This window comes from Heterocephalus glaber, unplaced genomic scaffold (genome assembly GCF_053883595.1).
Source record: "Heterocephalus glaber isolate CG9 unplaced genomic scaffold, H.glaber_assembly_v1.0 deba00001606, whole genome shotgun sequence".
Taxonomy (NCBI): domain Eukaryota; kingdom Metazoa; phylum Chordata; class Mammalia; order Rodentia; family Bathyergidae; genus Heterocephalus; species Heterocephalus glaber.
Genome location: NW_028258377.1, coordinates 29,994,924 through 30,019,015, shown reverse-complemented (window position 1 = coordinate 30,019,015; position 24,092 = coordinate 29,994,924). Strand labels below are relative to the sequence as shown.

Below are 24,092 nucleotides of genomic sequence, written 5' to 3'. Positions count from 1 at the left end.
GTCAGTCTCCTCCAGAATAGGGTCATAGTTGATTTAGGACACAGCCACAAATGAGGGCAGCTGGGGAGGAGGGAATGGTAAGGAATCGGGGCTTCCCTACACCACCTCCTGGGGGAGCACCATGACTTCTGGGGCATGATGAAGAGGGACTCTGGACACACACAGACAGAGGCTGGGGAGGCAGAGGAGAGGGAGGAGGACAACAGTATTGCTTCGGTGGGTTTTCCTTCCTATCATTTCTATCAGTCTTGCTATATGCAAACAGAACTTTAAAGCAATTTGAATAAATCTAAATTAGATGATAATCTCCCTTAGCTGTTCCCAAAAAAAAAGGACTACACTTGGGAAGTGAAATAGTGACCTTGTCAAGGCTAGTGAGGAGATAGAGAAGCAAGCGAATGATTTCTTGATGTGCCCCTTTTCCACATCCAGTGGAGTCCACTTGGGTCAAGATGGGCACGAGCTTTTACAGGAAGCTCAGAGGAACCCACCCCCTTCTCAGAAGGTCAGTAAGACTCAATGCCCATTCTGATCCCCCTGCAGCCTCGCTCTGATGACAAGAAGAAGGAACAAATATTAGATTTATTATTTCCTCCTTCCAAATTCCATGGAAAGCAACAGAAAGAGTATAGGAAGGGATGAAGCTATAGCTCACAAGACCAGGGAGAGGCTATCTTTGTGAGGACTGTGGTCTGCAGCAGGATGAAGCCACCAGGCTGGCATCACAATAGGCCAAGTGTGTGCCAGTCCTCAGTCACACCTCAGTGGTTCCAGTGAGTAGTTAAGGGCAGTGGGCAGGAGGAGTTTGGACCACCTTTCTGGCCTGCAGTATTTCAACTTGAATAACAATTAGTTGCACGGACTGAGAAGCCCATGTCAGACTCAAAGCTTTGATTCTCCAGCCAAGTGCACAACTCTTGTTGGCTGAGAAGGAGATACAAAGGCAGCACCTGCACAAGCCGGCAAGGGTTCGAATGAATGGGTTGCGGGTGGTGAGAAGTGCACATAGACAGCTTTAAGAGAAGTGCAGGCTCTGCTGTGGGTGTTTTGTTGGAGACTCATGCACGACTACCACAGTCTAAACTCTCTGCTCAATTACTTGGGACCCTAAAGAGAAACACACACATCTTCATGAACCAGACTGGTGTCATGGAAGGACAGCTAGAGGTAGAATTAGAAGATCCAGGTTCTGGCTCCTGCTGTGCTTCTGGTTTCTTGTGTGGCCGTATACCTATCACTTGTGCTCTATGGGCACTGAGTGGCTGCTCTCTCATTATGTAACTATCTATCTCTGAGTCCCAGAATCCTCATCAGAAAAAGATACATCTAAGAGCATTTACTTAGTATAGAGAGAAGAGTGAGATAATCTATGTAGAGAGGTCAGCACACTACCTATCAAACTGTAAGTCTCAATAAAGTATAGCAGTTAACATGGATACTCAAAAAGCAAGTGGAGAGAATGCACTACGGTCTCCTGTATCGTTTAGCACTGTTTCTAGTCTACACTTTGGTGGGTGAAAGAAAAGGGCCTCTGATCCTGCTGGCTAAGAAGTCTAGGCTAGAAAGCAAAGACAAGTTTGTCATGACATCTCTAAATGGTGATGTTTATGCTTTGTGAAGTTAATGCTAATTTTTTCCATAAAAGTCAAACTGCAGTTAAAATAATGATCACAGTGCTGAACAAACAGAACACAGTCATTGTCATGTGGTTGCAGTCACACCCTGAGGTATTCTCCAGGGCTATAAATTCCTTGAGCGGAAAAATGACCTGGGTTCTTGCAGGTTCCCTCAGTGAATTGCAGTATTCACTCTCTGATGAAAAGTCATTGCATAAGTGGAGAACCACCTGGACCTGGATCACTACTGTCACCTGAACGATATTCTTTGAAAACTGGCTACAGTCGACTCTGCATACAGAACATCCAAGATTACGCCCTTGCTAAAGTTTGTATAGCTTTTCCCATACTTTTCGTAACTTTGCATCTCCTTTGCAATTTCTAGTATACAAGAAGACCTCCACACCATGGCAAACCCAAGAGGACAAATTATGAAACAAGTTTCCTCCATGATCATGGACTGGAGGATGGAAGTCATTCCAATAGAAATTGCTGCCTCCTGGCAAACACATTTCACCCTTCCTAGTTTCCTAAAGTTCTATGGACAGACTAGAGCCAGCCTATCCAGGGTGGCACCACTAAATTCTACACACTCTATTAGAAATTCAAGCATAGGCACTATCTTCAACTACACCAAGCTATTAGATATTAATGTTCAGACAACACCTACCTCACTCCAGACCAGCATGGTACCGAATATGACCTGTAACCCATCAAAGAAATTGTCCCCTATGATGATCACAGTCGCACCTCCCGTTGTCCATCCTTCACTCGGGCTGATGGCTTTGATACAGGGAGTAGCTGCTTTTCAACACACATGAAAAAGAGAAGGAGTCGGCTGTTAGAACCAAACTTTAATGATGGGAGACTTGAGAAAAAGAAAAAAAAATCTTTTATCTTTTTAAGAACAGAAAGTCCCTCAAGATCTCAGCATTTCCTAGCTGCATTAGGACTCGAAACCTAAGGGTGCAACTTCAGTTCTTAAAAGCATTCTTTTCATTGTTTCTATTAAGAAACATACATTTTACCCAGATCTTTGGCAAACTTAAAATCTCATAAAATGTAACACAGAAGTAAAATTGAATTTATGAAATACTAGGGATTCTTTAAAATTGGGTGACTTTTTTGGAATGTACTGGAAACCTTATAAAACTGTTTCATAATTAACTGTATCTCCTGAAAAGAAAGCTTACACATTTTTAGATAAACATTTCTGACCAATGAGATGCTAAGAAAGGGAGCAGGCCTGAGTAGGAATGATGCTTGCTCCGTGCTTCCCATCTGTAACACTAACATAGCAACATTCCTCGTTAAAAATCATTGCAACTTTTTTCAAATAAATGTCATGGATCCCATTTTATAGATTCAAAGAGCACAGGTCACTAAGAGAGAGTTATGTAACCAAATAGCTGAGGCAGGGCTCCCCATGACCTTTGATTTGTTGTGTTTCCCAGGCATAAAACCCTAGGACAACATTTTCAAAATTTCATATCTCTTCTCTTTCCATTTTAAATGGCCCTTGGAGATGGGAAATAATTTGCAAATACTGCAATTCCAAACAGACTGGAAGTGATTTGCCTAATGAGAATGGCACACTTTCAACAGAATTGCTAGGCATAAATGCAATTGTTGGATTATGCCTTTGAAATCTCTCCTAGGGCACCTTGGTACCACTGAGGGTTTTTGACTCCAGAATACCATGCTGCTTTTCTCATGATTACTTTTATAAACAGCAACAAAGCAGAAGTCTAGAGTAAGGGAGATATTGTATACGAAAAGAGAATGAGGCCCTTCACTTTAATAAAAGTTTATTAAGTATTCAAGACTGACTTTTTTGAGCATTGAAGCCAATGAGAGCACTAGTTAATTTTAACAGGGTAAAAATTGGCAAAATTATTGGAGTTTGTCAAATTTGGCAGAAAGTCATGCTTTAACTTTTGCAAGACTGAAAGAAAACACAAGCCCATCCCCATGGGAGCATTGCTCACGTGCCACCACACAAACAAGTAGAATGGCTTTGATTCTGATTCAAATTAATCTTTAAAAATTGTACGGAGAAATTTGGAAACATCCAAACTAAACATTTCATATTGGCTGGACTCATAGCCATGCATCTGCAACTAAAACCAAGAAGTTCGGTTGACTTTATTCCCCTCCACTTTATCCCCTAAATAAAATAATTACTCAAGAAAATGTAAATGACTTATGACTTGATTTCAAAACTCTTGTCCAGTTTTGGCAAACATAGGGGTTGTGATTAGTGTTCCACAGGCAGCAAACTTTTTCTAAAACAAAAGCTTTCTTTAAAAGTAAAAATGTTTAAATACTGAAACAATGGTAAAATATGATGTATGCCTCCAAACAATTTATAATATAAACAATATTTAACACTATTAAAATTCTTAAAATATAAGCCATTTTAAAACATTTTATTACTATCTCCCAACTGTTATTTTTTAATTTATAACTCAATATGCTTGTTGCTAGAGTGGAATAGAAATGGTCTTGTTACCTATCTGGCACTTCTAAGAAACACTGGATATTGGCTTAATGGAATATCAGTCATGATAATCCAGCCTAGTAGCAAAGCAGGAATCCAGTGGTATCATTGAATGCTGACCCTGTGATTACACACATGGACTGAAAAATGGTCATTATGCTTACTATCTATATTAACTTTGGGATTTCTGTCAATGTTTCCTCTTTTAGTGAACAGACGTATTCATTTAGATCAATAATATCTCCTCTAGGCTTCTCAGCATTGAAGAAGAGGAGCCTGAAGGGTGTGTCTGCGCACCTTAGAGAGACTTTCCTGTAGTAAGAGCTCGGTGGTGACAGTCACAACCTCCTGCTTTTACACCCAACTCCTTTATCTTATTTTCACTTGTTGTGTGGAATGTATGGGTGTGTGTGTGTGTCTGTCTGTGTGTACTTTCAAACACATATATCAACTAGTCAGAGGAATGAAAGAGCAGTGAGCTATGACCTAATGAGAAAACAATATGTGACATCATCTTCTTAGATTTTTGGAGGAAAAAAGTCTTGAGGGAAGTGGCCCAGGAAGAGCAGCATACTCTTCTGTCACCCTACCTCCATATTCAGCTCTTTCTCTCTCTCCTGCACAGGCTACAGGCCATTCTTAGAGCAGCTAAATCGTGCAGCTCTTTCTAAGTTTACACGCCAAGGAGTTCTCAAGGTGCCACTTATCCCTATCTCTTAGCTCACATTTGTCTTTAGAGGAAGCTCAGTGGTCCTTCCCTGCTGGCAAGTTGTCAAAAGACATAAAGGATTTGTGGGCTTTTCCACTGACAGACACGGTGGCAAAGAGAAGCCATTGGCATTTAATAGCTAGAGGTCCAGAATGCCGTGCATCCAACCATGCACGCGATAGTCCCCCAAAACGAAGAACTCCAAAGTGCAAAAAATGCAAAACAGAAAATGTTCTGAATAGCTAAAAGGAATGAGCCCCAAGAGCTGTTACTAAGAATTCATAGATCCATATGGGACAAGATGACAAACACAAATGAACGCAGCACCTCAGGTGTCAGAACAGGCATGAGAGAAAGGGCTGCTGACACTCAGCATCAGAAAAGCCATGGGAATGAGGCCTCATGGAAAGCTGGCCAGGAAGCTCAGCTCCAGCCTTTGGCAATCCCGTGCAAATGCAGGGCCAGCATTCTCTAGCCTTCTGATCTTTCAAAAGAAGCCAGGAACATAGTTTTTACATGAAATTTCCCAATCTTTAAATGTTGGACTAATTCAGTATTTTTTAAAGAATGCAATGTCTCTGAGCTGGCTTTAACTCATAGGCTGCCATTTTATACTTTTACCCTACAGTCACAAACAAATCTGCCAGACTAAAGCAGACCAGGAAATACTTGCAATTGTGGCCAAAACTACAGGTACCCAATGTTAATTGCAAGACTGACAGTAAAAACTTCTAACAGGTAGGTGTCCCTAAAAGGAGAGTGCTTTAAAAATCACAGTACCTCTATACTGTAAAGAATGAAGAATTTCATTAGAATGGATGAAAAATTCTATGAAATGACATGAGGAGATGTCAAAATATGTTAGTAAGTGAAAGAAGTAATTTGTAGGCTAAAAAATAGTATGATCCTGCTTATTTTTAAAATGATATAAATGAATATATGCATGAGTGTGTGTATATGCACTTGTGTTTAGTCATCTGTGAAGCAGCTATGCTAGAACTCGTGGAAGGGAGGATGTACATCAACTGCCCACCAACTGCCTTATGAAAAGGCAATGTGACTAGAGGGGTGTGGACAGAAAAGGAAGCCTGCTAAGTTTTACTCTGCTGATATTTACATAGTTCGAATTTTTTCAATGAGCACACAATATGATAATAGGCTATAATAAAAGATTAAATGACAGCAGAACATTTGATAACAGTTGGACTTTTAACAGCAAATCGATAATAAAAGTCAACAAACTACCCAAAACCAGCAGAGCTGATTTGTAGACCCTGAGCCTCTCTTTCTGTCTTCCTTTTGGACAGGTGTTGTCTGGGGATGCACAGAGAACACCAGAGGAAGCCGGGGACTTGTTTTTGTTTCACTCAGGATACCCAGAGACAAGCGGAGGGAAGACAGAGAAAGACCATTTTTAGTAGTCACGGTGGTGGATGGATTCAGCAGAATTTGAGAGTGAAAAGATTTGTAAAAGCATTCAATTCAGTCTAGAAATGTAAAGATCAGTACAATTCTATCTCCAAGAAAATATTATAGAACGAGGAATGAGGGGGTATGGCTGAATACAAAAGTATTTTTTTACCAGTAAATTCTTGATTTAATTAATAAAAGAGCCTTTCTCCCTCATGGATGAATTTCTACACTCTGTCCACCAGACAACAAGCCAAATTCTGGTTCTAAATTTCACTAAAAATAAGTTTAGGGTTTTTTTCTTCTTGCCTCTTTTCTTTAATCCCTCCCCCACCCTTCACCAGCCACCAAAGTAGAGGAGATTTTCCTTCCTTCAAACTATGACAATAACATGATTACCCCACCAGTTTAGCATAATGGCTCTGAAATGCTCGTGGCACATTGCAGAGTTAAAGTGGAAATTATTAGGTAGCTCTTCTTTGTTATAATAATGATCACTCCACAAATAAAAGCTCTTCTCCCAAAGGTACTGCAAGGCACAAAATGCTAATTCTGAAGATTATGTGTGCGCTTTTATTAAATATTACTATGCCCTGCCTGTCTGAGGGCTTCTCTGCTCTGATTGTTTTATGAGTACCATGTTAATGCCATTCCCATCCTGCTAGCAGCAGGCACACATTTTAGCGTTTGTATGAGAGTTGATCAAAGGCCACGTGCTGGGGGAATTGCTGAGAAAACACGGACAAGCGATAAAAATCTAACAGATTAATTGGTTTAAATTTCATTTCAGGGTGTTGAACTTTGGCTCAGGACTTTAATACTACACTGTGAGTCAGGGCCTAATTACCAGATTTCCAATTTGCTTCTGAACAATGGTTGTGGTGAGACTGGAAAGAGAAGGAAGAATTAAATTTTTTTAAAAAAAGAAAGAAATCGTTCAATCTTCAGTACATATTTAACAACTCATGTTCTGTGTGCAGACAATTGCACCGGGGGACAATAGCTATCACCTGCTTTACCTCCACAGCATTTATATTTTCTTCCAATAGGCTCGGAAAGCAGGAAAAGTCATGGATGCCCTCGGCACTTTAAAATTTTCTGATTTACAGAATCAATGGTACACGATTCGCACGCCTGCACACACGCACAGAAGCAGCAGGCTCTTTATTAGCAAGGTGAATTTATAAGCTAGGCCTCCAATAGAAATGATCTATTTCATTGATAGAAAGCAAGGGCCAGGAGAGCCATGTTTACCTCGGAGTTTATAGGTGGCCTTGGGAATAAGGGTTAATTGAGCTCAGAGGTGCCTGCCATTGAGGTGAATTAGTGGTGTGTGTGGCTATCAGCAGGGTCCTGAGCTGCTCTTGCCTTTGCCTCTGAAATCCCTTTGTGCTATGATCAATACCTCACTTGTTTGGGGAAGCCATATACTGTAGATGACCCCAGTTCAGCATTTATCATATCTCATCCCCCACATGAGGTTTTGCTGACAGTTGATGTCACTTCATGGAAGCTGATTAGAGACGCATTGTTTGGCTTTTCCCCCCATTCCTGTTGGAAGGAATATATTCTATTAGTTGGTAAAATGTACAAATTTAGAAAATCCCTAATCCTGTTCGAAATCTCAATATGAAATTCCACTTCAAAGCGGACAAAAGGTCACATTCCATTTTGATTGTGTGCAATGTATGGGAGCAATGGCAGCTCTAAGAATCAGTATTTGTGCAATGCAGACAACTGAGACTTGCAGTGGAGGTGGGCGTGCTGCTACTTCCCCTTATTGGTGTTTAAATGACAATATTATGGCACACTGATTTTTAACATGTATTTAAAAACGGCCTAGTCCTCCAGTTGTTAAAATTCTGTATCTACCACTTCGTGCATCCCTGAAATAGTCACTCACCCAAGTTGTAGTTTCCACATGGGTGATAGCTCACAGACTTCCAGCAAAATGCGTAGAAAACATCTCCTTGTGTTTGGCTTTACTGTGTCGGTCAGGCACACAGAATGCTAGTTGCTTCCATCATCAGTATTACCATCATTGGCTCCTCATTAACCAGGGTTTATTTATTTTCTAGAATAGCCTATCGTCTCCTCATTTCAGATTGTATCATCCATTGTAAAACTTTCCTAAGGACTTCCAGTTCAGCTGCTTGCTAACGTGTCCAGCTTATGGCATCAGTTCTTTCCAAAGTAGAATGTTTTCTTTTTTAAAGATCTCATTTGCTTGGAATGAAGAGTAATTGGAAACTTTTCAGATAATTTTCAGACAGAGGAACTGGCTTTACCATAATTGTCTCTAATTTTGGGACTTATCAGAAAATATTGTAAAACCCATGAACTCAGCTCACATCTATGGAATATCTGTGATCTCATAAAATCTCAGGCCTTTCTCTCTTTTATCTGCTCAGTTTTAGGGTTTTAGCGATGTTTTGTTAGTGAGCAATTCTGTCCCAGAAGCTGATGGGGACACAAAGTAGCCCCACTGGAACTCTGTACAGATACTTGCTTCTCCCATTCAGAACAATTGTTTTTGGTGGGTTGTTTTTTTTTTAAGTAAAACCAGGATTTTGCCCAAGTGCTCATAGATCAGTAGCACCAAACCTACTTGCTTTGATCCTTAAACTAGCATGATAACTGGGACACTGACCCTCTACATTGTCACCATGTAGAGAAGCCAACTGGATGCCTTAGAAACCAGTGGTGGTTATAATACCCAACCTGAGCTCCATGCTAGTGGGTGCCAGCTTCACTTTGACAGCACTAAAATCACCACTGGCTCCAGGAGGTATGTAAGCAAATGAATTTGATGGTCTCCTCCTCCAGGTATAGCCATCTTTGTAACACATGCTCTTGCTTTGATTTGAGTCACTAGAAATTTGTTTCTGCCTTCTTTTATTGTCTTCAATAATTCCATTATGCAGTTAAGCATTTTATTGTTTATAAGGGTTTTATTTCACTTTGTTTTTTTACTGGTCTGCATTTATTGCCCTCTCCACTAGAATATCAAAATATTACTTTGAAAAGCATCACACATTTTTTATAAGTATGCATGTATGTGATAGTCTGTCTCTCTGTCCCTCTCTGAGTGTATGTGTGGTGTTTGTCCCTTTAAAGAGAAATGTAACCCATGATATAGAGATTTCTTGATACAGATGCAATTAAACCTATTAAATATTAAATGAGGAGATTGAGAATTTCAAGTGTTTTTCATCCTTTATTCCAAAGTGACTTCATTTGGCAAGAAAACCTTTTGCTTTGACAGCATTAATGGCCCCCATAGAAAAGGAGGAAAGGAAAAACCTTCATAGTCGCTGGATGGAAATGTTGCTCTGATGTCCATCTGCATCGAGGCAGAGTGAACCTGGTGGTGGATGTCTGGATGTACTCACACACAGAGAAACAGCTTTCAGCCCCTAACTACACCATTTGCTAAGTACAGCCCAAGCCCGAATCCTCCCTACTTCCTGCTTACTTTACAGTTTTCTTATTTTATTCTAGAGTTGCACAGTACCTCAGCAATTGGTGGACGTAGCACTTGAGAAAAGGAAGGACTGAAATATTACTTTAATTGGAAATATTCCAGTGCCAAGTGCTTTTGGATTTCTGAATTTGTCTGAGATCCAGAACTCTGTTCAAGTTTACTCTGCAGGGTTATTTAACAATTTAGCAGTGAAAAATCTTGACATTTTGATGTACCTGTAAATTCTAAATTGCACTTAAAAGATTTGTTGAAGGCTGTTTGATTTAATGACACACAACATAGCATTGTTTCATAATATGCAAAAATTGTTTGTTAAATGTGGTGCAGAAGTTCAGAATTTTAAAACTCAAGGAGGAGTGAATATACTGTTTTCTACCTTGTGTCTGATATGCCAATCCAAAATTAAAATATACAAAATACTAATCCTACAACAACTAAAGGCAAATATTACAATCAGTTCTTTCTCTTTTTTTCCCCTTGTTCTATGATTGTCAGCTACTTTATCACAAAGTAATAGGGAAAAATTGTCATGGAGAGTAAGAGAACTCTGAATGAATTATTCATGTGTCCAATTATGACATTTGTTAAAATAATAGTAAATTCACTTGCCTCTGATTACACAATAAGCAAATAATCATTTTTTCCCAACAAGGAACACTTTCATGTAAAAATTATTTTTATCCCAATTCTCCTTATTATCCTGTTGTAAGAAAAGTTTGAGAAATAAAAACCAGGGTAGAAAAGGTAACAAGAATAACTCCAAAAATGGACACCCCATATTGGGAAAAAGAAAAACAATGTTCAGGTTTAAAAAGAACAACAAAATATCATGTAACTGTTTCTTCAAGGAATACTCAAGTCCTTATTTGAAAGCAGTCTTCCTGGGCCTAGGAAATCATAAAGTCAAATATAGGCAAGTCTAGTGGAAAATCTGTGACGTTAATCTTGGCTGGAGTTGTATTTTTAACAGGCCTTGAATGTGTGTGCCGGATTATCCAGATGGCCATACAGGAATCGGCCTGATAGGATTAAACCTTTATGCTGAACTCTGCTCCATCTGTTCACCTTTGCTTATCTGGATATGAATTTTTAGTCTACTTATGTCTGGGAGCAGGACTAGATACAGCATTAAAAATATAGATGCATGCAGTTAATTAAACATCTGATTAGTTGGTCCCTGTTGATATTGTCTTGGTCTTTCTCTAGAAAACATTTTTGTTAAGAATTTTGCTAGTAAGAAATTTAAAAGCATGCAGAATCTTTTTTTTTTCCAGTCGGAGTTCTGTCTTTCTCTTCCTACTGAACTCTAGGTCTGATTCCATTCCCTGCCATTACAGGGGTGTACATCGACATTTACCACAAGACAGAAAAGGAAGGCATGGCATGCCCTCAGCAGAATTTAACCCTGATGATAGTTGGTGTATAACTCTGATTGGATGATAGACCCAAGCAGAAGACATTCATGTATGTTTTGCCCTTTCTTTCCTCACAAGGGGATGGGCACTGGTTACCATTTGACAGACTAGCCACAACAAATACCTCTATCATTTTCATTAGGTCTTCTATATTTTTAAGGAAGTTTTTTTGCTGGGGGGAGGGGTTCTGAGGGGCTGTGATCCAAAGCTTCATCTTGAATGAAGCAAGCTGATGTTTGTTTTGTCCTCCCATGCATTATTCCTAAAGGTAGTGAACTTATATATCAGCGGGCTCAGGGCAGGGTTCGGGGTAGAGCCTAGTGAATTAGAAGGCCAGACCTTGGTAGATGGTTCTGGGGTTTCCAACTCCATGACAAAGACAAAGGGTGGCTGGACCACAAGGTTTGGTGAAAAAGGGCACTAATAAGCTGCCCGGGCAAACAACATGAGAATGAATAAATAAGTTGTATGGGAGAAGGATCCTTTTAGGGTCTTACTTGGAGGCTGGGTTACAGCAATGTGATCATTAGATACGTTCAGTATATTCATAATGAAAACCACAAAATGGCAGCCTGTGGGGCTTCGGCTCTGAGAATATAAAACAAAGATTTAACAGTGATTTCCATAGTACCATAAGCCACACTGGCTCTTGGCTAGAACATCCAGGGAATAGAGTGCAGTGAAACTCCCCATTTAAGTGTAAGATGACTTTATTTATAAGTAGGAATGTGCATACACATATCTCTCAAACATATGTTTTGGCTCCTTCAGATGACAAGAATTCTACTCAAGTAAAAAGGGATGGTTATCCTTTTGGAAACAGATGAACCTAAGCAATAGAGGCCACCATAAGCCATCTCTTGTGATATGGCTAATACACACACACACACACACACACACACACACACACGTCTAATACTTGTCCTGCACATTTTAGTCTAAATCAGGATACTGAACTGGATGTTTAAGCCCAATGTTTAATCTACTTTTCTCAATTCAGTAGCCATTAGCACGTGAAATTTAAATTTAAATTTAAATTAATTAAAATTATTTTCTCAATCATACTAGCAACCATTTCAAGTGGTCCATAGCTTCAATGGTTAGTACCTATAATAATATTGGTTAGCACATCCTTGTCTTCCATTATCATAGAATATTCCATATTGCATTGGACAATAATGAACTGAGGACCAAGTTTGGACAACTGAGCCTATAAGTGGTTAAGACTAATCAGAATTGCCCTTTACAGGGTGCCCTCTGTATACCAGAAATTGTGCTAGGAATAATAAATCTCTAATTCTTCCGACAGGGATCACAAAAGTAGGGCCAGGCAGGAAGTTAAGTTAATGAAATGGGCTAGGTGTAATACAGTAGGAGCAGTGGGAATCATGGCTAAATATAGTGTGTGCACCCCATCCAAAGAGACACAATTTTCGGGTTTGACCTAACTATTGGCGTTTAAGAATATGGATCCAGCACTACAAGATCTTCAGATTATAAAGGGAATTTATAAATCTAGATTTTTGTATAAAATCTTTTAAAATTTTAATTGTTACCAGCAAATACATAATTTGCTAAAATATCATGCAAGCCAGGCATGGTGGAACAAGCCTATAATAACAACACTCAAGTGGCAGAGGCAGGAGAATTATGAGTTCAGGGCCAATCCTGGCTACATAGTGAGTTCAGTGCTAGCCTGGACTACATAGTAAGTACTGTATCAAAATAAATAAGTAATTAATTAACTAATTCAACATTCAAGTCATTGCTATATTTGGGTAAAGGCTGGATTCCATCCATGATCCACCAGTGTATAACTTACTTAAATCCTCAGAAGGCCAAGATCATCTTTTAGTTATCAATTTCTGTAGCCACACAACTAATCCTGCCACTGACTCATCAAGCAATGAACATAAAACAATAGGGAAAATTCTGTTCTGTTGAAAGTCTCTTCCTAAATACACAGAAGTCTCCAGCAAGCCTTCTTTTGCTATGCATAAGATTTCCTATAAGCAGTTTGGGAGAAGGGCTTCCAGCCCCTGAAGGATTTCTATTGTCATCAAGCAAGACGGCATAGATAGTAACTTTTTAAGGAAACCGTGTTTTGAATGTGAACAGTATTTCAAAATCAACCTTGCCAACCTTTAATAATGCCCAAGTCCTGCTCTATGCTTTTCCAAATAGTTCTGCTTATATATCTCGCCACAACCAAGGCTGCTATTACTGGTGTGTTTGAGCAAACTTTCATTACTGAGAGCCTTATCACTTTGAACCAGTTTCCTCTCCTCTCTGACACATGCAGTGATGCTTCCATCCAGCATTTGTTATAGCACAGATGTTTCCGTGGTGATGATCTGTGACGTCATAAACACAGGTGTGTATCATCAACGGTATCCATGCAAGATGAGCAAAGAAGGGTGGGAACTCTACTTTTGTCATAGGATATTCCATAGGACAACCCAGAGTTTAGGATATACTGACTCAATTTCCTCAAAAATAATTCTCTGGGGTCTAGTCTTTCCTACTTGGACTGTGAAAAGCAAACATTCAAACTTGTTTGCGATCCAGTCTTACTAACTGATTATTAATTATGTACAAACTCCAGGCTACCTACACGAATTTAGGTTAGCCTTGCTCAGATGCCAGGTTTCAAAAGTTAGGATACAAGATCATCTACCTCAAGAGCCTGACTGATTTTCCCTTTCTGGGTTTATTTCCTGGCTCTCCCAACCAGGAGGCAGGATTCAGTGGCAGTTAAGAGATTTGGTTCTGGCTTCAGGAAGCCTTGAGCTTACCTGCCAATTTTGCCACTTATAAGCTGGGGGAAAATCACTTTTCGTGAGCCTCAGTTTCTACCCCTTTAGTTGGGAATAATAATTGTAAAAGAGCCTGGCTCATCAGGTTGCTGTGCGGGTACTATCAGTTAATCCATATACAGACCTTGCATGAAGTAAGGAAGGAATATATGGGAGAAGATAAAAAGAAGGAGAAGAAGGTTGGTTGCAAGAGGAGATGATAAGAAAGAAAAAATGGAGATGATGATGACAGGTTCTTCAAACCCACTGTCTCCTGACATCCCTGGCATGTTCCCACCATTTCTTTTTCTGGAAAGTTACTTCACACACTGCTAGCCAAACAATTCTTTGCCAGAAAGACCCATCTCATAGGCAAAGCTGTCTCTTTCTATCCCCTTTTACAAAATACAAACCCTTTAATCAACTCCTCCTGCCTTTTTCATTCATTGTCTCTTTCTGAACCTGTATTTAAACTTCTATCTATCTATCTATCTATCTATCTATCTATCTATCTATCTATCTATCTACCTGTGTATATTTACAAGTGGGCATGCATCCATGCAGATCAACCCAACCACTCAGTTTTCTCCAGAAGACAGAAATCTCACTCATCCACAAACTGAATCTAACGCTTGATGATTAGCATTGTTAAGTTTTCAAGGGCTTACTTACATATTATCTCTATTATTGCTAATATTAACTTTGAGCACTAAGAAAGCAGATGCTATTCTTAAATCCACTTTACAAATGATGCAGCTGGATCTCTGAGATTCACTTACACTTGGAACTCTTGAGAATCAACTTGATTGACACAACCAAATACTTCAAATCCCCAAACCTCCTTTCACTTTTGGCATTTTTCTCAAATTTTTGCTCAGTTTGGCTAAAATATTCACTTCAATCATATAAATACAGCCCAAGTCCATAAAATCATAATTGTATAACTTCTTATCCCCAACACAGAGGATGGATATTTACTAACTTTATAGACTATTACTACTCTATTTCCAAGGAAAGTTATCTTCTCCCTAAGACTCAGACCCACATATGAATTATAGTAAAACCCTTCTCAATTCTATTTCCAAGTTCACAAAATGCCATCCTATCATAATACCACAGGTGCCAATTTAAACACAAGAACATTGAAAATACTACCAATCTTCTATTGTTACAAATTGGCCTGCTAAACACACACTCAAGGTTTGAACATCTAACACCAGTGAGTGCAACACTGTGAGAAGTCACAGTTGTAAAGTTAAGGCACTGTTTCTTCCCTCTCGTTTTCAGTGTGGAAACAGAGATGTTGTCCATCTCTATGGCATTTGTTACAGAACTTTGCATGAACTGTATAAGTAATACAAGTTTGCTGATTAACAAATAAGGAACCTTGAAACAATTCCTTAATATTTTCCCCAACTTTTGTTTTCCTTTTGAGCAACAAAGATTGGATTCTATGGGCCTTTAGCTAACCAAATCAAGAAGAGTTTCTAGAATTCTGTCAAAGTTGAAAGGTAAAGGTATAGAGATCTGACTTTATAGATTTGCAGCCCATAATAGTTACTATAAAAGCACAGCTGGTTTGGTGATTCAGCCAGAAGATACTGGCAAGGACAGACCAAAGATACACTCTCTTCTTCTATCAAGAAATGATAAAGCACATTTAGGCCTGGCTGGGACACCCCCTCACCCACCATCCCACATATAATATGCCTAAAAGCATGTGCTGCAGGCCCAGAACAAGTAGGGCCTCGGTATTTGTTGGTTTCTCCAACTTGTGCTCAAAAGAAAAATGGGTAAAGAAAAACAAAGAATTAAAGAAAAGCCTCAATTTGCACCAATCATGGTTTTATGAGAGTTTTTGTTTGCTTGTTTTTTTGTTTGGTGTTTTGTTTTATTTTGTTTTGAGTTTGGGAGATTAAACCCAGGGTCTTCCCACTGAGCTACATCTCCAGTCATTTATTTTTATTTTTTATTTTGAGACAGGATCTTTCTAAATTTCCCAGGCTGGGCTAGAACTTAAAATCCTCCTGCCTTAGCCTCCCAGAGTCATAGGATTACAGGCTTGTGCTCAGCCCAATCATGTTAATTTTAATCATTCTTCTAAATAATGTTCCAAGTATATTGCTATGTGTTCATATTTTACATATGTATGCATCTTCACATTTTTATTGCTTTGTCCCAAGGTTGATGGAAGAGGCTGCTGTGTTGAGAGGGGCTTCAACCTTATAATCTCATGTTTCTGGTTCCCTAAATTCCCAGCTACATTTCTGCCCAGAACCGTGGATGAAGAACGTGGATCTCAACAGCTGGTGTCCTGCTGGTTACAACTGTCAATTAAATCAGCCAGCAACACAGGAGCATAGGTTCGTGTGTAAAATATTGATTAATTATACAGATTGGAATAAAAATCTATTAATACCTGGTTCTGCTTTCATCTTTAGTGGTCAGATCCGTGTTCACTCAATGAAGATCTATTTCTGTGCCCTGTGCACTTGAGAGTGTTACTTTTGTGTTTCACTTTTCCTTCTCTGGCTTCCCACCTTGGTGCTTCTGTTATGACTGACCAGCACATAGGTTTAAGTAAGATTTTAGTGATGGGGTCACCTTCCAGCCAATTTGCCCATGGTGGGCTGGCAGTGAAGCCACAGCCTGACAATCCTTGGACTTTCTCTTGCACCTCTCTAGGTAAATCTCTTATTCTCGAGGATGCTAAAATCATGCTGATGGCATCGTGTTCATCTGATAAGGACGATGATCACCTAATTTCTATAAAGTTTCATTGTCTGTCCACTGAGTATTTCAGGTTGCAGAACTGGCACAGGGAGCTCCAGATGGGGCACGTGATAGTGAGACATGATACCAGGAGGTTTTATCTCAACCCAGAAAATTCCTTCCCGTATATCACCACACATGCCAACTAACTCACCCTTGGGATTGAGCATAGATCTGGCTTTTCAGGTTGCCTTTGAGTCATGTTGTCAATTTTCTTCAACTGAAGCAGGTTTTACATTACGTGCTCAAATAGCAAGAGAATTTCTATCTCCGATGTCCAATGTGTGGGAAGTAGCACTAACTAAACAATGGGAAAGAACAATGATCGTGGCCCTGTTTTTCAGCCACTTGGAGGTACAAAAGCTGCACAGACAGAATCTAACTCTCTTTCTGGTTAGCTGCAACGAAATCCTTAAAGGATGGCCTCGGTTTCCCTTAGTCATTAAATGGACCTCATAACAGCAGTGGCCCCCTATGGCTGTTAAGAGCCTTAAAATAGATTATGCAAAGTGTTGAGCCCTGAACTTGGTGCATAGAAAGTGCTAAAGGTGCTGTCATAACAGCAAAACCATCATTACTGGAAACACTGGTCTAAAAGCCAGCATTTTACTGGACTCTGCATTCTATTAGCCTGTGATTAATAAAATGCAGCAGGTTCATATGCCCAAGTCAATGAGAAGGTTCCAGATGTGTTTCTCTAAAATGGATCTTAGAGCTAACTCTCCTTCTCTATTAGCCCTACCTCAGGCTTCTGATGTTTTGCCCTGCCTAAAATGCTCTTCCCTCTTTACTTTCACTAAATGCTACTCATTTTGATTTTACAATTTTGTTTCCTTGATTTTTCAGATATGGCTGAGTCCATTAGCAGTCTGTATTTCTCTAGTATGGCACTTATCAGCACTGCAATTTAAATCATTCTATGTGCCATTATTTCCTTAATATCAACACATAAACATGCATATGCATGTGACTGTATACTTCATAATGTCAATAATGGTCATGGTTCACTCAACTCTGTACCCCAATGGTCTACTATAGCAGGCAGTCAATCAATAAGTATATGTTAAATACATGAATGATTGGATGAAAAAGCAAATGAATGGAAAAGGTATTCAAATATTAAAGAATTAAACTGAGTAGCTTGAAAGTTGAGAAGTTATCCAGCACGTATTAACAATTGCCATTGCACCTACAATGAGTTTCCTATGTGGATAAGCAGCAGCTACACAGAGACCTGTTTCCTGGGCTGATGGGGCCCCCATTCCGGCAGCAGACGCTCCATTCTCTTGAGGGTTAAAATTAGTAAGCTCCCCCGAGGTGGGCTCTAATCATGCAAAGACCCAGGTGGATCTTGCTGACAGATGTTAAGGTTAGAAGGAAGGGTAGCCAGCAGATGAGAAAACAGAACCACCCGCTTCCGGAGGTACCAGGACTTCCTGTCTTTAGGCCCTGCTGGTTCCTGCCCGCCCCGCCCCTCCCCCACACATCAGCTTCAACACAGTCGCTGCTCTTTCTGTCATTTGAACTCAAATCCTATCTCGGAAATTGATGGGCGATCCTGCCCTTGACAACACAATGTCAGCTTTGCTCAGTGTCCAGCTGGTTCCGTATATATTATCATAATGTGCTGCCTGGGTGGACCCTGGCTGATGCTCTCTCTTGACTTAAGTCCTCTTTCCAAACTGATTTCTGCTCCGTGACGTGCAGACACTACTTATTTAAAAATAAAAACAGCGTTAACAGCTTGGGAGAGGATTTGATTTTTAAAATCCTATTAGGATATTAAGACTCTATTCTAATGGTAAGCTGAGCCTAAAAGTCTTTTAAAAAGCAATATATTACTCTTTTTAAAAATATTTCCAAGTGCCCTACACAGTTTCCGGGAGATTCAAGAGAATTATTACTTCCCTCAATCCTTTTAAAGCTCTTTCTAACAGCATTTCCCAAACTTCAGTCATGGTTTTGCTCCATTAAGTGCCACTTCGACTACTATTTATTTAATTTTATTTAGTTGTGAACTTTGTTTATATCAACTTTTTCTTTAAATTTAGTCATACCCTAAGCAATAATTAGCTGTGAGATCACGATTTTGGAGTTGTACTTTTTTTTTTGCTTATGTGTTGAGATAAACATGGCTATATAACATATTTTAATATTTGCTCCTCTCTCCTAAAGTTATGCCTCATACTGGTCTAAAAGGTTACTGCTAACCATCAGGTGGATTATACACAAACACCCTCTCGACACTGAAGGGATTCAGGAGAACATCCACTGTGTGCCTACAGCATAAATGACTCTGTATGCCATACATGGTGGCTTTTTCAGGCCTCCCTGGGCAAGCTGCAGACCTCCTGCAGAGAGGCCAAGGTACAGGGAAGTGGCCTTACATCTTTTCTGTGGAAGGACCATCACCTCGGCATGTTGGTAGCTGCTCCCTAAGGCTGTGTGTGTGTGGCTCCTCAAGAAAGAGAGCTTCCCACAGAATTAGCTGATTTCCAACAACGAGTGTCAGAGACTGAGGGTCTCTACCAAGCCTGTTGAGGAAACTATGGCCTAGAAAATTCTAAGCTCATACACACAGTCATGCTGCAGAGCAGTACAAAACTTGGTTGTATGTCATGTATTTCTGCAAGTATACCTGAAAATGCCCAAACACATATAACACAAACCTAACTCCTAAATATCTCATTGTAAGAAGAGTTTAGGAACAGTGAAGGGAAGCTTTTATTTGCATATCAGAATCACTTGGGTCTCCTGAAATTCTCAAGTGAGAGAAGCTCCTGTGTTGGCCTGGAACAATCATCACACGCAAATCAATACAATTGGAATAATGATATGTGTATAGTCAAATATAAGACAAAAAGTAGGCTTCAGAGGAGTTCTGGCCAAAACATGGGCAGAAAATACACCGCCTCCAAAACATCACACTGTGCTTATAAAAATAATGAAGTGTAGCCTGGTCATGTATTGGATCAAACAAAATACCAACTGCTAGAAATTTCCCACAGCTTACAGGCTTGTCAAGAAATTCATATAAGAAAATAGCCTCTTCATTTCCCTGTCCGCTTCCCATGGTATTTCAGCACGAGGATCGGTAACCCTTCACACCCTAACACTTGCTTAGCCTACATTCCCACTTATCTCGGAGTCTATTTCCTTTCCATCTTGTGAATGTATCAAAGAGCCTGTACAGTTAACAAGTGATTTCCAGGGAGATGAGGCTTGGTCACCAGCAAGCAGAGCAGCAGTCTGAGCACTAGTTCACCTCTGTCACCAGTTACACTCACGAACTTTTCAACCTGCATGAAGCTGAGATCTTGCTGGCTCCCAAGTCACCAGTGTGGATTTCTGGCATAACCTGCCTTGTGAATTACTCAGGGAGACTCTGGAAATAGTCCTCACTTACATCTTTGTTCTTATCTAGACTACTGTCATGTCCTTTCTATTTTAAGGGGAAACAAAAGGCATCTTACTAAGCAGTCAAAGCAAAAGGCCCAATCTGACGCTGGAAAATCTGGGATCTTCATGCTTTATTTTATGAAATGGCTGGATATTCTTAAGCCCCTTATTGCTTTTATCTTCCGTTTTCAAGTGGGAAAATCAATTGGCAAGTTGTAATATCCCACCTCCAGTTCACAAAAGATGACACTAATGTTTTTCTACTTAACCTGAACCCTTCACCCACATGCTCTTGCCTAAGTGAGTCTGGATGCAGCTTTCTACCACACCCCATCATGTCAAGGGCCACTGTCTGTGTGGGGAGCTCTGGGTCATTCATCCTCTGTCCCTCTGTTCTGAGTGTGCATTTCTGTCAAGGAGCCGGAAGGACGGCATGGACATTCTTCTCCTCATCCCTGGGATCCCAGATATCCTGGAGGCAGTCTACATCAGCCAGGATTGTAAAGGCATCAGGACCCCATTCCTCCTCCAACACTGCTACCTAGAGAAAGGGAGCTATACAACCCCCAAATCTATACTTGTGGGCCAGCATCCCATGGGCAAGTGCAAAGGGCTATCAATGAATTTTGACAGAAACTAGGTGGGTTTCTTGTTGTTGTGTGTGTTTGTCTTTTTGTTCCTTGGTGTGAACAGGTTACCTGCCCTCTCCAGGGTCTCCAGCTCCTCCGTGTACCTGGGGAGGAACGGAAGTGAATGATGTGGTCTTTCCATGCTTGCTCCACCCAGCAAGAGCTCAGGATCAAAGGGGAGAGAGAAATTGGGAGGGGAAATTTTCTCTGTTGTTTTAGTTTGTTTTCACTCCTCCAGTGATTTTGTTTCTTTGGGGGTAAGATACATCTCATAAGTAAAATAATGCAGCAGCCTTCCAGAAGGCGAGATCTACACATGCTCAAAAACAAGTCAATAGGTAAATTCTTTTTATGCTACTTCCAGAAAAGTAAATTGATCATACCAAACCATCTGGTGAAAGAGTTCTCAAAATTCTGAACTGTCTTTTAATATTGAGCACAGGCACTATTGATGCATCCAGGAGCAATGGGGGCCGGCACCAAGGCACAGCCAATGACTTGCTAAGCTTCCAAAGGCCAGCAGGGAAAGGCAAAGTTAGAAAACTCTCAGAGCAATCTGGCCTAGGGCTTTTAGGAGACACCAGGACCTCACGTAACTGAAGCTGAGCTCATCCCAGCCCTGTTCTCACTCCCGTGCCCTTTCATAAACACGAGGCCGGGGCTTAATGGGCCCAACAGCAGTGCTAAGGGATGAGGTCCTCACAGCCTCACCAGCCTCCTCTCTCACCACTCCAGTCACCTTTGGTTTCCTCAACTCAGCTAAGTGAGCAAAAGAGCCTCTGCCTACACTGTTCCCTCTGCCTGGTGAAAATTTCTTCACTTCTTAGATTTTGGCATAAGTGAGATTCCCTCACAGGCTTCCCCAACACCTCACTATTCCTCATCCTTTATGTTTTTGGTCTTCCTTTACATGGTACTCTCATTACTTACTTGCAAACTTTGTTAAATATCTTTCTTCTCAGTTTACATCAGGAATGCTGTGAAGACAGGGACCATGTCTGTCTTTTGCTGCTCTATGCAGCTGAGTGCCTGGGAGGTAGCGTGGATGCTTAGAATGAATGAATGATTTGAAGTCCACTTTACTGAGACCTGGGTCCTTGGCCAGAGATTCAAAGAAAGATTTATATTGGGAGCCAGTTGTGGCGGTATATGTCTGTAACACTCTATGGCACTCTGAGAGGCTGAAGCAAAAGAAACGTAAGTTTGGGCCTACCCTGGGTGATTTAGTGACTTAGACCTTGTCTCAAAATAAAAATAAAAAGGGTTGGAGATGTAGCTCAGTGAAAAGGCCCTGAGTTTAATCCCTAAAAGCGGGGGGAAAGAGTAAAAAGAAATAGCGAGGGGATTTCTCCATTGCCCCAAAGACTTTTTTCTCCAAAGATCCCTTCTGCAGGAAGGCATGTGTGGGTGGCTTCATTCCACAGCCTCGTACAGCGAGTGAGGCACACTGAACAGAAGTCTAGGAATGACTCGACTCAGTTCTCATAGGACCACATGCAACGAAGGCCCAGACAAGCAAAGTGATCCACTCAGAGACACACAGCAAACTAATGGCAGAGTCGGGACTAACAACGAGCTCTGCAATCAGCCTGATCTTTTTCCTAGCAAATTCTTAAGGCCTTGTTCCACAGAGGGAGAATGAAATGGGTTGCTCCTTTCTGTTAAAAGCTCTGTGTGATTCTCTCAATTTGGAGTAATCTCCCTAAGCTTGAACTATCTTTCTCCACATGGCCATAAAACAGCAGATTTACGTGCAGCTGGGTAGAGGAAAGGCAGTGAGGCTGGACCCCCAGGGGCAGACAACAACAGCAAAAACTGCTCCTGTCTGGAGCAAAGGGATTAAAGAAGGTCATATGCCAAAGATCAAGAATAACACCATATTGTCAGGGACAGCTGGAGCCAAACGGTCAGAACTAACTGGTAGTGGTGAAAACCTGATTCTATTTCTCTAACGCTGTAATTACAACCAGGGGATGGGTGCGTGCAGGGAGCCTATTACCACTCTTTACTCTCCAGAATATTTTTAGTTTGACCAAAGCCCACTTTTATTTTGATTTGTTCTATTTTGGGATCCTAGCACATTTATGCTTCATGTTATAATCTTTGTAATTACTTTGAAGGGAAATTGAATTCATTCATATCTGATGCCCACAAAAGCTAAATTTCAGTCATTTTCTATGTTTAAAAGGTGGGTGTGTTTTAAAAATAACTATATTTTGAGCAAAAAAAAAAAAATGAAATCAACATCAGGTCAGAGCCCATTAAATGTTGCTACTCTGAAAACTCCTGAAAAATTCTTTCACTTATTTCTTCCCCCAAATAATGATGGTTGTACAAATTCGTAAGAAAAAAACAAAAAAACCTAGATGTGACAAAACACCCAATTGGAAAGAAAGGGCCCTACTGATGGGTGAGCCTCTGAGCTTCCCAGCTTTCCCTGGTCATCTGGAGGGAGGAAAGGCCTCCAATAATCCAAAGAGGGAAAGAGGCGAAAAGGGAGAAAAACATGTGCCCACCAAAATGAGGAAACACATATATATCCCCCCCAAAACAAGCATTTAGACTGCTTGTCAGCTGGCTTCCTGACAAAGCTACTAGAGTGTATTCACAGGCATTTGCATAAATGCTGCTGGTGAGTTCACCATCGCTACTAGCGCTAATGGTACATAAAGTAATTTAGTCACTTCTCCCGGCATTCTGTGTCAGGATGATGAGCACCGGCACTTTGCCTTGTTGCATATTAGATCATTAGATAATAAAGTGTTAGTGCATGCAAGCTGACAGGGTCTCTGCACTCTTGCATGGTGAGGGCACCACATTTTGCCACAGGGGAAGAAATAAAGAAACTGATGCCACAATTGGCCTTAGATTCAAGCAAACACAACCTGAAACTCAAGAAGAACAGCAAGGACAATAACAACACTCCCCAACTCCTGCAAAGCTCCCCAGCACACAGCTACTGGAGGACGAAGCAAGCATACACATGCCAGTGCTGTCTATCTCTGCAGGAGGCCACAATGCAGCTCCCTTGTTTCCAAGCCCCTGCTTTTTCAGAACTTGGAACCCTGAGAGCAGTTTCATTTTGAGGCTGCCTCTATCCACAACTGTACGTCTTCCATAAAACTACTGCTTAAATGCTCCCATAAATATCCAGCCAGAGAAAATCCCAGTATTTATGAATGAAGAAGATGTGAGCGGGGAGGGGAGAATTACCATGAGCTACTATGTGCCAAGATTCACCCTCATTAGGCCATGCAAGTTTCTATGAAAACAGTTTGCCTTTGTCAGCCCTCATATGTGAAATCCAGGGACATTTATCTTAGCATGGGACTTTGAGGCCATGGGTCACTCAGGGAAGACTGC

The 24,092-nt window shown here is 40.6% G+C and overlaps 1 protein-coding gene across 12 annotated transcripts in view; it reads right to left on the bottom strand.

Moving 5' to 3' along the window:
• The window catches only part of Ebf1 (EBF transcription factor 1), a 405,540-nt gene that overhangs the window by 103,727 nt on the left and 277,721 nt on the right, over positions 1-24,092 (bottom strand). For 6 of the 12 annotated variants that reach the window (XM_021240444.2, XM_087194903.1, XM_021240454.2 and 3 more), the window contains one exon: positions 2,287-2,420. In XM_021240444.2, the coding sequence (XP_021096103.1) occupies positions 2,287-2,420 (134 nt within the window). The remainder of the gene's footprint in view (positions 1-2,286; positions 2,421-24,092) is intronic. The other 6 variants (XM_021240448.2, XM_087194905.1, XM_021240431.2 and 3 more) reach the window with 1 other exon arrangement.